General features: G+C 39.4%; 7 protein-coding genes across 7 annotated transcripts; 1 reads left to right on the top strand and 6 right to left on the bottom strand. All coding sequences in view use genetic code 12, as the record gives it.

Moving 5' to 3' along the window:
* Window positions 1–911: 911 nt before the first annotated feature.
* Window positions 912–3,242, bottom strand: BMT4 (Bmt4p; the record flags this gene model as incomplete). The annotated part of the gene is made up of 1 exon (XM_051751456.1): window positions 912–3,242. One exon carries the CDS (start codon window positions 3,240–3,242, stop codon window positions 912–914), a length of 2,331 nt encoding a protein of 776 aa, XP_051609326.1.
* Window positions 3,243–3,902: 660 nt separating this feature from the next.
* On the bottom strand, window positions 3,903–4,937 carry KGF57_002172 (methylglyoxal reductase (NADPH-dependent); the record flags this gene model as incomplete). Its single annotated transcript, XM_051751457.1, has 1 exon — window positions 3,903–4,937. The coding sequence occupies one exon, from the start codon at window positions 4,935–4,937 to the stop codon at window positions 3,903–3,905; it is 1,035 nt and encodes a 344-aa protein (XP_051609327.1).
* Window positions 4,938–5,282: 345 nt separating this feature from the next.
* Window positions 5,283–6,314, bottom strand: ARG3 (ornithine carbamoyltransferase; the record flags this gene model as incomplete). The annotated part of the gene is made up of 1 exon (XM_051751458.1): window positions 5,283–6,314. One exon carries the CDS (start codon window positions 6,312–6,314, stop codon window positions 5,283–5,285), a length of 1,032 nt encoding a protein of 343 aa, XP_051609328.1.
* Window positions 6,315–6,630: 316 nt separating this feature from the next.
* On the bottom strand, window positions 6,631–8,247 carry KGF57_002174 (uncharacterized protein; the record flags this gene model as incomplete). Its single annotated transcript, XM_051751459.1, has 1 exon — window positions 6,631–8,247. The coding sequence occupies one exon, from the start codon at window positions 8,245–8,247 to the stop codon at window positions 6,631–6,633; it is 1,617 nt and encodes a 538-aa protein (XP_051609329.1).
* A 298-nt stretch (window positions 8,248–8,545) lies between these two features.
* KGF57_002175 (DNA-directed RNA polymerase III subunit) lies at window positions 8,546–9,463 on the top strand (the record flags this gene model as incomplete). The annotated part of the gene is made up of 1 exon (XM_051751460.1): window positions 8,546–9,463. The coding sequence occupies one exon, from the start codon at window positions 8,546–8,548 to the stop codon at window positions 9,461–9,463; it is 918 nt and encodes a 305-aa protein (XP_051609330.1).
* An 86-nt stretch (window positions 9,464–9,549) lies between these two features.
* On the bottom strand, window positions 9,550–10,806 carry KGF57_002176 (phosphatidylglycerol phospholipase; the record flags this gene model as incomplete). The annotated part of the gene is made up of 1 exon (XM_051751461.1): window positions 9,550–10,806. The coding sequence occupies one exon, from the start codon at window positions 10,804–10,806 to the stop codon at window positions 9,550–9,552; it is 1,257 nt and encodes a 418-aa protein (XP_051609331.1).
* A 970-nt stretch (window positions 10,807–11,776) lies between these two features.
* Window positions 11,777–13,264, bottom strand: KGF57_002177 (NAD(+) diphosphatase; the record flags this gene model as incomplete). Its single annotated transcript, XM_051751462.1, has 1 exon — window positions 11,777–13,264. The coding sequence occupies one exon, from the start codon at window positions 13,262–13,264 to the stop codon at window positions 11,777–11,779; it is 1,488 nt and encodes a 495-aa protein (XP_051609332.1).
* Window positions 13,265–13,592: the final 328 nt, after the last annotated feature.

Here is a 13,592-nt window from a genome sequence, read left to right on the forward strand (position 1 = left end):
GTGAAGGAGGCAGAAGAATCAGAAGAATCAGAAGAAGAAGAAGAAAGTTGATATATTTGCTGCTGCTACCATCTCTGCACAAACAAAGAAAAAAAAAATAAACATAGAAGAACGGGTTATATGCAGGATGAGATAATGACGTATTATTTATAATAAAGAAGAACAGACACAGAAAAAATTGTAAATGAAATATCTCAAATACACTCTATCCAAAAAGTACTTGAAGTTTTAGACTTTCACGCAACATTGACAGCTACAGCTTTACCTAGTACATCCTCATTTCACCCTCGTCGAACGTATGCCACTAATAGCTAGCAATTGAATTGTGGACCTATGTTTCCAAGAAAAAAAAAGCAGTAACACTACAACTCTTGTAAAAAGCCTTCTACGGAGCCCACGTGGTGTCTCTCGTAATTTTTTTTTTTTCTCTTCTTCTTTTTCTTTTGCTTGTTGAATCTGTGTCGGTGTATATTGATTCTGTGTCTGCGTACCTGAGTTCTATATATACAGAACGCTACCTTGTGGCGCATTGCGTCTGTTCTGCAAACGTCATATGCTTAACAACGCTATCAAACCCAAACTGAGAAATTGCCACAATGCAACCCTTTTTCAAATGACTATAAAGTACTACAATGCACTTCAATAGTGCCAAACAGAAGCTTACTTTCACTCAAATAAATATAAACTTACTGCGTTTTTAAAATTTTATATCTATAATTAAGCTAATTGCACAAAGAAATTACATATTAAGAATCAAGGTTTATAGAAACCACCCACGCGAAGTGAAATAATGACGGGCGGAAATATTGACAAGCAAAAAGAAATGCATCTCCATTGTACGTTTCTCAACCAACAATGCATTCCCACAACTTCTCTATTCTTTATCTTGGTCTCCTTACATCTGTCTAAACTCATTGTGCTTTTTGTTCAGGTTTGTTTTCTGATTCCTTTGTTCTATCTTTTTGATCCTCATTTGGATGCTCATCTTGCTGAGTTGGTGGCTGTTGCTGCTGTTGTTGCTGTTGCTGTTGTTGTTGTTGTTGTTGCTGTTGTTGTTGTTGTTGTTGCTGTTGTTCAGCTTGTGGTGGTTGTGGTGGGTTTGCTTGTTCACCTTGCTGCTCATTTCCAGGAAGAGGTGGAAGTTTGGGTTCTTGCTGCTGTTGTTGGTCTGTATTTTGATTATCGGAGGACTGCTCCCCGTTTGATGGTTGGTTCTGCGTCTCACCACCAGATCCAGCATCAGTACCTTCGTTTCCGCCACTGGGCTTTACATTCTGCTTCTCTGCATCTTCCTTTGCTTTCGCATCCTCTTTGGCCTTTGCCGCTGCCTCTTCCTCTTCCTTAGCCTTTTGCCTTGCAGCCTCGGTCACACCCAACTTATCCTGCTCGATCCCATACTCTTTGCAAAATTGACTACTCTGATCAACAACACATGAAATCAATGGACTTTTTTCGGCAGCAGTACTCGTAGCCTCGCCCCAATTCAAATCCAACTCATCAACCATTTTCCTAATTCCAGAAACATGAACCAAATTGTCATTTTTATCAGCAACTGATAAGATCAAACTTAGGTAATCCTTTTTTGGTTCATACATTGATATACCATTAGGAATCAACACATTTGGATCTCTTCTAGCACATTGGATATCGGCATACTTCCATCCATCTACCGCCATGTTGAATGATATAGACGACGAAAGATGGGATAATTTGAATTGTCCATCCTTTTCTCCCAAAACTATGAAATTAGGTCTGTACATTGCTTTACCACATCCACATCTGTCAATATGAGCACGAAGAAACCCAATCCAAACTTGATCCAAGTTGGATTTGGCTTTGATAGGTATCAATTCTGTTCCTCCGCGAACTGGACCAACTTTTCCACCTTCATCTTTGTTTTGTGTATAAACAACTTGACACTTTGAGTCTTGCTCAGCATTGGCCAATTCACATTTCAAGATTTTCAAATTATCCCATTGATAAACAATATAAATATGTGCATCACCACCTTTCAAAACCAGTGATTTCCGCTCCAGTGGATTAATAAATGGAGTCCAGTTTTTCTCAACCTTTTTACGATCTTGTCCCTCAATTCGCAATTCAACAACTTTGTTGTATCTAGTTTTAGAAGCATGTCTGTCTTGACCCGCATCAACATTTGCTTTACCGCGTTGATACCTAAACAAGTATCCCATAAACATCAGTCGATGAAAAATATATATAGTAGGTTTCTTTTCTCCATTTTCTTCTTGTGCTTTCTTCAAGATTTGTCTATGGAAAGCATTGAATATGACTATTGGTTCTTCATCACCATACTCATTCTTGCTCAACAAGATACGCGTGTCTTCAGGACCATACCACCTCCTTTTGGTTTTCTTTGAATTATGATAAAATGGAATTGGCATGACACGTGGGAAATTGACACTTTCATATTTACGTTCCCCATCATCATCAATTATAGGCAAAACCAAATCAACATTGGTCAATTCTTGCCAATTTTCATCATAAACTTGTGCATAAAGCAATGAAATTTGTGGGTTTGCTTTTCTCGCCGTTTGTGTGAATAGTAAACGTGACACCATCAAATGGACGCCATACTTGGACAACCATACCGAGGTACCAGCAAATTTGTAAAAATGCTTTTCATTTAATGCATTTGTTTCAATGTATTTGCCAAGCTTACCTTTGAAAAACCCAGCTATCTCCTTTAAACTTTCATCACTTGTGATTTGGTTCAACAAAGTTTCAGCAATTAATTTCCAGTCTTGCTTCATCTCTGTACTCTTGGTAATTGAAACTTGTTTATCCAATAGCAAGTTGTCACAGGTTGCTTCTTTTGCATCTGCTCTTGTTTCCTCATCAAATATTGAGACCACGGGTGTTGAGGCAAACAAAGTTATGGGATGTGGTGAATATGTTTGATTAGTCACAGCCAAACTCAAAGCACTGCGGCTGCCTCGGTATTTGACGATTTCATTGTTGTTTTCAGTAATGTTGTGGTCGATTCTTAGACTAGTACTGTAATCAGATGGTAGAATGGTGATTGGTTTCAGGTTGTAGTTGGATATGCGTGACTCAGAAGTATCCCCAAGCCCAGCCACTTGAGTGGACCATTGTTTGACTGCGTCATACGTGTTGAGGAAATGAAGAAGAATTAATGTGATTAGCACAAATGGAATGGCCAAGTAACTTTTCCTAATTTGTCGTGGTTTGGGGAACAAGGGAAGGTACTTTTGGATCATTGCAAGTGGAAAGTAATCTATGGATTTGGTATGGTGGGTTGTATGCTATGTATGATTGGGTTGTAAAATTTGTTGTTGTTGTTGTGGTTGTTTGCTTATGAAAAATTGAATGCGATGGATGGATGGATTAAAGCCGTGTGTGCTTTTTTGCTTTGCGAAATTTTCTATTATCTCACCCCCTTAAAATCAAAAGCAAACAGAGGCTTTGTATGGTGTATAATAAGTGATGAATATAATCTATTGAGATTGTTTAGATGAAAAAAAGACGTATGATTCTGCAACAAGAAAGACAATTAGAGACTGAGACTGCAATGTTGAGATTTGAGATTTGAAAGAAAAGTGTCTTTTTTTTGTTACTAGTCTATTTTTAGACATTCTCTTCTTACAGTCTCTTTTTTTAGTGTCTGATGTATTTTTGTATTCTTCTCTTTTCTTTTTGTCTTTTTTTTTTTTGTGTGTCTGCAATTTTTTTTCTATGAGACAGACACAACACAGCCACAATCACAGCAAAAATTAAAGGTCAACACGTGTTTATCACGAGACTACGCTATTATCTATGCACAACAAATATGGGATAAGATAGTGTCTACACTCGATACAAAGACTCAAGCCACAAGCGAAATCTGATATGAAAGGGTGTACACACATACAGAATCTAATCTACAATGCACTTCCGCCCTTGCTCTTTTTAGCATCCAAGATTTGTTGCACTGAATCAATAACCGATTCACCAAGATCAATAAACTTGAATCCTAAAATCTCCTTCGTTTTCGAATTATCAACTGTGGCCAACTTTGTCTTGAGAACATCGTCAGCGGTGCCCGGTTCACCTTTAGGGAGATCCAATTGCGGGAATTTGGCATTGATCAAATCAACAATCGATTGCTCAGTGAAGCCTCCAGCAATCAAAAGCAATCTCTCATTTTGGGCCTTGGGGTTTTCAAACGCAACAATATGTGCTTTTGCCACATCACGCACATCGACCCAGCCACCTTTGAAAGGTGGAATTGAATCGCCTGGTTTCAACTTTAATATGGAATTGATCACCTCTGATGAAGTATTCAACTCATCCTTAACTTCAGACGTAAACAATTGGGGACCAAATGTAAAGCCCGGGTTAACTGTAGACAAATGGAATTTGGAATCATTTTGTTTGACGAAATCCCAAGCTGCTCTTTCTGCAAATGTCTTTGAGGCCCTGTATCCATTGATTGGATTTTTAACCGCTTCATCCCATGTGATTTCATTCCAATCCTTCTCAGTAAATACAACTTTGGTATCAGTGGTCTTTGCAGCAGTTGCAACAGCGGCAAAAGAAGATGTAATCACCACATTCTTGATGCTCTTGCCGTACTCTTGGATAGCTTTCAACGCATTCTTGGTTCCTTCCACTGCCGGCTCAAGCAACTCCTTTGCAACGTCGGTAGCTTTGAAATGGAAGGGAGAGGCAGTGTGTAAAAACACTGTGGCGTCTTGATTATTCTGCAATACTTGATCAAACGCACCTGGTTTACCAACATCTTCAACAACCTCATAGCTCAAAGCCGATGGCGAGTTGAACAATTTCAACAAGTGGTCACCTTTAGCTTGTGATCTAACGGTGGTGACAACCCTGTAGTTGTGGTTTAATAATTCTTGGAGAATGTGTTGAGCAATGAACCCAGTTCCTCCAGAAACGATAACTTTGGCAGTCATTTTTTGATATATAGTAGTTGTAGTTGGTTTTGTTTCACTTGAGTTTGATGGAAAGACCAAGAGTGAAACAAAAGTTGTAGTATGAACAAAAGTGTGTTGCTGTGGGTTGTTTCTCTCTTATATATATATATATATATCTGTAAATTTCGGAACATTTGTCAACTGTGGAGGAACCTCTCTATTTTCTTGGTTTTTTTTTTAGCGGCAATATTTCCTAAACGATCCAAGGGCTCCCCCCCCCCCGCCACAGTTGAAACCCCCAAAATGACTATTACCTTTACACTCACCAATACATCGTTTCACGAAGCGATACCCATTTACTCTCTAATTCAATCTATGTATGTCCTACTTTAGTAAGTCTCCTTTATTCACTACAAACGCTTCAATTACAGCCATAGCAGCATACAATCGATTCTCTGCCTCCTCAAACACAACTGAGTTTTTACTGTAAAACACATCATCAGCAACCTCTTCCTGATGTCTAGGCAAGCAATGCATAAAGATCCAATCAGAAGCAACTTGACTCTGTTTGATCAACTCACTATCAATCTGATACCCAGCAAACTGTTTCAACTTGGCAACTTTCTGCAGCTCCTCACCCATTGATATCCAAGTATCAGTAACCACAATATTTGCATCACGTAAAGCTTGTTTTGGATCATGGACAATTTCAAATTTGAGCCCCTGTTGAGAGGCAATCTTCCTTGCATCCTGCTCCACATCTTCATCAAATTTTATGGACTCGGGAATCGAAATCGATACATCAATCCCCATTTTCAAACTAGCAATAGCCAAATCATTGATCACATTGTTGGCATCGCCAACCCAGGCCAACTTCAACCCCTTTGTCGACTTACCTCCAAACGACTCCTTGATCGTTAACAAATCAGCAATGGCCTGCAAAGGGTGATACTTGTCACAAAGCGAATTTATAATAGGCACCGATGAATCTTTACACAAGCCCAAGATGTCCAGATGTTTATTAACTCGGGCGAATATGCACGATGTCATTGAGCTGATGACTTTTGTCGTGTCATACATTGACTCATTCACACCAAGTTGAATATCATCCTTACCTAGGAACATGGGTTGTGCTCCAAAAAAAGCCGCTGCTCCTTCAGTACTGATTCGTGTCCTGGTGGATCTTTTCGAAAAGAGTAATGCCACTAATTTACCCAACAATTTAGAGTGGCTCTCGGCTATGGCTGATGCTTGACCTGATTTGTAAACTTGTTTTAAATGCTGGGCTTTAGCCACAAGTGATGAGAATTCATCGTTGGTCAATTGAGAAATGTTGATTAAATGACGAGGAGACGATTTTAAAGTGGTGGTGGTTGTAGATAAAAGCCTCTTGGTGGTGACTGTTCTAACTGACATGATGAAGAAGATGACGTTTAAAGGTGATTGCTGTTTTTGTAAAAGAAAAGGGAATGTGAATTTATTCTCAAAAAATTGGGGCAATACTTAGATCTTTATATAAAAAAAATTTTTTTTTTTTTCCATTGTAGGGGTGTTGCCAAATTTGGTAAATGAGTCAAACAACTAAGCGCGCTAAAACATATACCAAATATCATTATGCAAATTGGTCAAAGTACACGTCTTTTTCGGTACTCATTCGCCGCCAATTTCACCAACTCAGATGCAAAAGTGCTCATTTATTCTACACAACTAGTATTTTATCTCCAACTAGCACCTAAAGTTGCCAGTTTTGCAACTTTTGTACCAAGACATCTCTTTCTTTTCTAATCTCCTCCTTCCGTTTCAACAAGTTTGCTCTATGCATCAGTTTCTGCAAATGTTTAGCCCGTTCCAACTTAATCAAATGCTCAATGCGTTTAATTTGCTCTTGAATAGTAGGAACGCGAATAGTAGTTGACTGTTTAGGCTTACCCCATTTATGTTGTACTCCATACCCATATCCAAAGTCATTATCAACTGGCTCAAAATTCGGTCCGAAATTACGACGATAACCACCATGATCATCTTCACTCACGGAAGAACCGTAATCACTGACAATCTCATCGTTGTACCTGTTTTCAAAATCAATCTTGCGTTTAAGCACGCCCATATCTTCATCACTCAACTCGTAGTCGTGAATCGTATCGCCACCAAGTGAGCCCGGTGCAAAGTCATATGGTCGTGGTTCTCGATTCGTAGACGATGCGGCACCATCATCGTAGTTCTTTGCATCGTTGTATTCAGATGCAATTTGATTGAGGTATTGCCGTTTGGATAATGTCGGCTCAGCATTGGACTGGATGGGAACATACGACCGTGGCAAATTGGGAGGTGGTGGGGGGCTGAAACTAGTTGATGGAGGTTCATAGCTTGCGGATCTGCCATTAGGTAATTTGATATCTGGATGTAATGATGCTTCCCTTTCACGAGAGAACATGTCTCTCAACTCATCAATATTGGCAATCACGGGGTTGTTTTCTGGGTCATCATCATCGTCACCAAGCTCGGGTAGTGTGGGTAAATCCAAATGTTGGCCAGCTGAGGGAGGTAGGAAGTTTGAGGGATCGTTGGCCTGTGCTGGCATGGCGGACTCTTTGTCGGCAGGGTTATCTTCCACGTCGTCGTTGTCAGCGTCGGCTATAATAGGGTCATTTTTAGATATGTTGATATCTGATTCCGGAACTGGCTTGCCCAGCGATTCAGCTGCTTGCCCTTTGGCACCTGTGCCCTCTACATCGAAGTCACCGTGCGGTTCTGCTTGCGCGGTCTCGTCATGTAGATTGACTTTATATTTGGACAAGTTTAAACGCCGTTTCAGTGATTCAGGCTGACCCCGTCGTTGAAATGTCCACAAAGGTTTAATTCTGATTTCATCTTCGTCCTCGTCCATCTCGTCGACCTCGTCCTTTTCAATTTCATCATCAATTAGAATTGCCTTTGCCTTTCTTGACGCCGACGTTTTTTCAAGCACCGTGTGATCCCTACTGGCCAGCAGTGATGGAGTGCACGCAGTTCCTAGTTCATCCACCTTGTTTTCGTTTATCTCATTCACAGATTCATCATCAACCGTGACAGTTGTTGTTGTCGTTCTTCTAGATGTTGCCGGGTCAGGATCAGTTACTTTCCGTTTGAATCTAGGTTTGAAAGTTGTATTCGGGGATGTCCTTCGTATGTCAGACACCACATCATATTCTGGCCCCTCTCCCTCCTCGGTACCAGTAACATTGTCGATTGCAACTTCAATGGTTTTGCGTGATGTCGATGTATCGGAATGTACCTGTTTCTTTTTAAATAAAGGCTTGATCTTTGGTTTTAGCTCTATGTCAAACGCATCTATCTCCTCCTCACTCATGTGTTCTTCCTGTATTGTTGCAGTTGAAATGGCAAGAGTATATTCTGGGTATTTTGTGAAACCAATACTCACAGACTATCCCTCTTCACTAACGAAAAAAAAAAAAAAAAAAAAGAAAGAAAAAATTAAAATAACAAAAAGATTGTTCCTGATAAACGATGAGGAAGAAGAGATCATCTCTGTAGAAATCACTCTCCAGATCTTCATTCAACACCACCACACCTGCGCAGAGTCATCTCTACATATAATAATGGTCATGGCGGAAGTGTCAGATAATGCAAAACTCCTCCATACCAAAATGCGGGAATCCCCCGCGTCAAAAACTTTTACACAACAAGAAGCATCCACCTTGGTTAATGTCACCAAGGAATCGGAGTTGATGCTCTTGCTTCAAGAATTGCTCAATTCCAACATGATCAAATTGAGCAAAACCGGTGACGAAATCCGGTTTCAGGCAGTTAGCGTTGACGATGCCAAGAAATTGGGCAGCATGAGTGATGATGAGCGGATGATTTATTCCTACATTGAAGCTAGTCAACGTGAGGGGATATGGACAAAGACTCTAAAAGCAAAGACTAATCTTCACCAGCATGTCGTGTCCAAGTGTTTGAAGAACTTGGAGCATCAGCGGTACATCAAATCGATCAAATCGGTGAAACATCCAACACGGAAAATATACATGTTGTATCATTTACAACCTAGTATTGATGTCACTGGTGGTCCGTGGTTTACTGATTCGGAATTGGACACGGAGTTCATCGATACGATATTGGAAATTGTATGGAGGTTTATTGTCAACAAGACGTTTCCCAGATCAGAACTGGAACAGTATCCAGTGAACCCGTTACAGGCATCGTATGTGGCATCGTTCCAAGGAGTTGATCTAGATCAGATCTTGGAGTTTATCAACCAGAGTGGTGTGAGTTCAGTCGAATTGGAGCTCAATGATATACGATCATTGTGTGATGTGTTGAAGTATGATGATAAAGTGGAAGAGGTTGATGAACATAGTGGGTTGTTCAAAGCAACGAGACAGAGTTTGTTGGAAAAGGGTTTAATGAGGAATTTGGAAGAGTTGAAAGGACAAATCCCAGAACTAACGAGAGAGTATCTTGTCAAGAACAAAGAGTATTCGATATTTGATTTCAAGACTCAAGTCGAGGATTTTCAAGATGAACAAGACTTTGTGAATCTAGATAGTTTTGTAAATGTATAGATAAAGAGAGGGAGAGAGAGAGAGAGAGAGAGGGAGATTACAAAACGAAACGCAATTGTATTAAGATATAAAACTCTATAACCATTCTAAAAGATACCATACTTTTGACATTTTTGGAAAAGATAAGCAACCACGGCATTTGGTTTAGCTTCATTCACTTCATTCTCATCAACTTTAGCAGCAAATCGTTGACCATCAGTGGTGATTTTGCGTTGTGATCCATTCAATGCCATAAATTGTTTATACAACCAATGAAGGATATGTTGATTCCACGTCAACTCGACATTCAACTCGCCGTCTTCATTATAGTAGAAATTCCTACTCTCGTAAGCAACAAGTGGTTTTTGCTCCAACTCCAGTTCATTTTCAACATCAGTATCGCTTTCTGCATCTTCATGGTTCTTGTACTTCACCATCAAGTCAGGATGATCGGAAATGACTCCGTATTCAACCAATTTCGCCAATTTCCCCACTTTAACAAGATACTCAAATTGGAACTTGTTATTGATTGTCCATGAATAAAGCTTTAGACTCTGAATCTGTAAAAGTGGGACAAACTTGGTGAGAAATTCAGTTGACCAAGTGGCGATATAAAGCAACGACACCCCAGTCAATTTAATCTTGACTCTATCCTTTGGTGTAGTTTCATCCAAATATAAATTGTAATTGATGTAATTGATTGAATCTCTCCAATTGAGACTAATGTGGAAAACATCAAACTGGTTATACCCAAACTCATTCACATTGTGGAATTTATCCTGGAAAAACTCATCTTGATTCAAATACTTCAAGAATGATAAATCCCACAAGCCAAATTGCAAGCGATGATACCACCACGATAAATCATTATGTACTTTTAACAAATCCTGAATCAAGTATTTGGTGATTTTAACCGGGTTGAATTTTTTGATATCCAATTGTAACTTGTGCTCATTGGATCCAGTTGAGTCAATATACCGTTTGAACCAATATAATACATCGACAAATGAAAGTAAAGGATATCCACCTTCTTTAGTCTTGAGATTCTTCAATATGGGGTCGTATGGAGTCTTTGTCACTTTGTAATTTGTTTCATTTCCCTCTTGATCAACAAATATTCGCTTGGTTGAGATATCATGAGATATTACAATGACATTATCTGAACTGAGCCATAAATCAGTTTCGATAATAGTAGCACCTGACTCAAAACATTTGCCAAATCCAAGCAACGTATTTTCAGTGTATGAGCTTTTGAACCCACGATGGCCAGCCACAACGGGCGAAGTAGCAGTGGTTGTGTTCATATAAGGAAGCACCAGCTGTGAGGATGATGACGTAGAAGCTGAAGGACTCGACAACGCCATTCTTTTGGGGAAGTTAATAATGGATTTAGTGAAGTAGGATGATTGTCATATACGAGAAAGAAATCTGACCATAATTTTTAAACAAAACCCAGGGACAGAAGGAAGTAGACAAAGGGAAGATATATATATATATATATGTATATGTATAGTATCAGTATAACTGCAAACTGTGGTGGCATTTAAAAGAAGAAGAAGAAGAAGAAGAAGATGGAACAAAAACAAAAGAAATTTTTTAAGCGAAAACGGAGCACGTGCCCCACACAAACACACACACACACACACACAGTCTCTCTCTTTCTGCGATACAACTTCTGACTAATGAACAGAGGCTAATACTCTTACTAATACTCTTACTAAAGCATCCCTAAATATAAGCTTCATTTGGTTACAGTGTTTCGGTGTTTATCGCGCATAACCTTTTACAACCGAGTATGCCCGTCCATTTTTTTTTGCATTGAAGTTGAGAGGAGAGAGGAGGAGAGAGGAGGAGGGAGGGGGGGTGTACATATGTCTAAAACACACCTTATACGGCAATTTGACTTTTGTGTAACTGTCCCTTCCGAATATTATACCGACAGGAATTGCATTTTGTGCAGAAAAAAACAAAAAAAAAAAAAAAGGGTGTTGAGCTCTAGATTTGCAGTACTTGGTTGTTATTGGTATAATCGGTAATGGTATACCTGGTCGGTGGTATTGTTAATAGCGTAGGGGGAGGTTGTTGTTTGCAAGTAGTATGATTTATGATTTGCAACTTCTCTTAGGGGCCCAAGTGTGCATGGTTGCGAATTTATTCTCGGTGATGGTAACCCCACAATTTTCTTACGGTGGGCACTGTACCCTCTACTTTAGCTACTTCCAAGTTTGATAAATAAATACTTGAGCAGTTGGAATCTAAACATGTCTATTTCTATCTCGAAGTGTAGCTTCACAGGTGTCAACAATACAACTTCTAAAAATAAATAACATCAACTTACAACTTATACTCCTCTTTATTCTGATCTTCTTCATAATCAACACACATTTTGATCAAATTGTACGCAATCGATTGTCCCATAGGCACCATGATTCCCTCCGGGTTGAAATCTCTATCCGCCTCACTGACACGTTCAGGATATATCAAGCTACGTACAAACGAAGTATCAAACCATCTAGCATCCAACAATTCGTTATCATGACCCAAATGTATCAACTCATTAGACCCATTAAAGTCGACAATTCCAATACATCCAATCATCAAATTCAGAGGGAATGGCCATGGTTGGGTCATTACAACATTAACTTCATCACAAGTGACTCCCGTCTCTTCCCAAATCTCTCTTTTGGTGGCTACCTCCACCGTTTCACTAGGTTCCATGAAACCGGCAGTACAGGAGTACATTTTGGATGAAAAGTGTCTTTTCCCCAATGAGAGCAAGATCTTGGATCTTTCCCTATTGGTGATTATTGATATTACCGCCATGTCAGTCCTCGGGAATGATACATTTGACACTGGCGCGCTCTTCACAGGGCAAACAGATTTTGCATCCGGTTTCTCACTGGAAGCATTAGTGGCTGAAGTGGCTGAAGTGGCAGCAATGGTAGCATCGTGACTGTTGGATCTAGAGCTGGTGACAGTCTCTTCATTTGTACAATACAATTTACCACCGGCATGGATAGGTATTGTTGGATGACCACATCCAGGACAAAACTTGTTAGTACCCAACCAGTGGAAAAACATTGCTCCCTGACTAAACAAACTAGCTTCTTTCGGTTCAAAGGTTAGGAAATGTTTTCTGGAGTGAGTGAAAAACACACCATTCTCCTCGGGAGTTTTATCAGTGTCAAACTTTTGATTAAGTGTATCATTAACAAAATGAACGACATTACGACACAATTCTTTATTTCCAGATACATCAACAGCATAGTATGCAATACCTTGATACCGACCTTGATGATCCAAGTATTTTTCATCCCCATTCAATTCACAATCCACTTTTAATGAATTGATATCTAACCCCACCGATTCATCAAGTAACCCCATAAATAAAAACGTGGGTTTGCCACCACTTCGCAAGCCCTTGTCCATATTCTTATTATCTTCATTCCAAGTGTGCAAGATATCCTTCCATTCAGGTAAATGGCTCATTAATCCCCTGGCAAGAAATTGTAGATTGCCAATGTATCCAATGTTATCTGGTTGGCCCGGCTCAATCTGGTCAACACAAATCTGATTATCACCATTTGTCATAATCGTCAACATATTGGAAAAGTTTTTGTGAACCAATGGATTCTGCTTGTTGAAAAAGATGAATCGAGTTGATGGATGGAAAAGGGATTTGGAAATGAACTCGGTGTCTTCTCTAAGAAATGAGACTCTGTTGAGTACTTCGTTACCGTAGTACATATCCTTTTGCAAATCTTTGATGGTGGTGCTTAATGATTGAGACATGATGCGGAACGGTGAGGGCAATCTTACCATGCAATGAATAAAAATTGAAAAGACAGTGTTTGTTAAAACAATGGTGGTTGTGTGTTACTCCGGCTGAGTTTCATGCAGATTCAAGACCTGTAACCTGTTGTTATAAGATTCACTTGATATTATTGACCAGAATGGCTTTTTGTTGGAAAAAAATATTTGATGGGTGTTGTATATATCTATCTACCTATATCTTTCTTATCTTTCTTTAGTAATGTAAGATTTTGCTGAAAAAAAAAAAAATAAAAAATAAAACAATTCCTCTTGGGGTGAAATTTGCGACAGAGCAAAACCCCACACACACACATAACACATAACACAGAGTGAACAC

This window comes from Candida theae, assembly GCF_024610275.1.
Source record: "Candida theae strain CBS 12239 chromosome Unknown scaffold36, whole genome shotgun sequence".
Taxonomy (NCBI): Eukaryota; Fungi; Ascomycota; class Pichiomycetes; order Serinales; family Debaryomycetaceae; genus Lodderomyces; species Lodderomyces theae.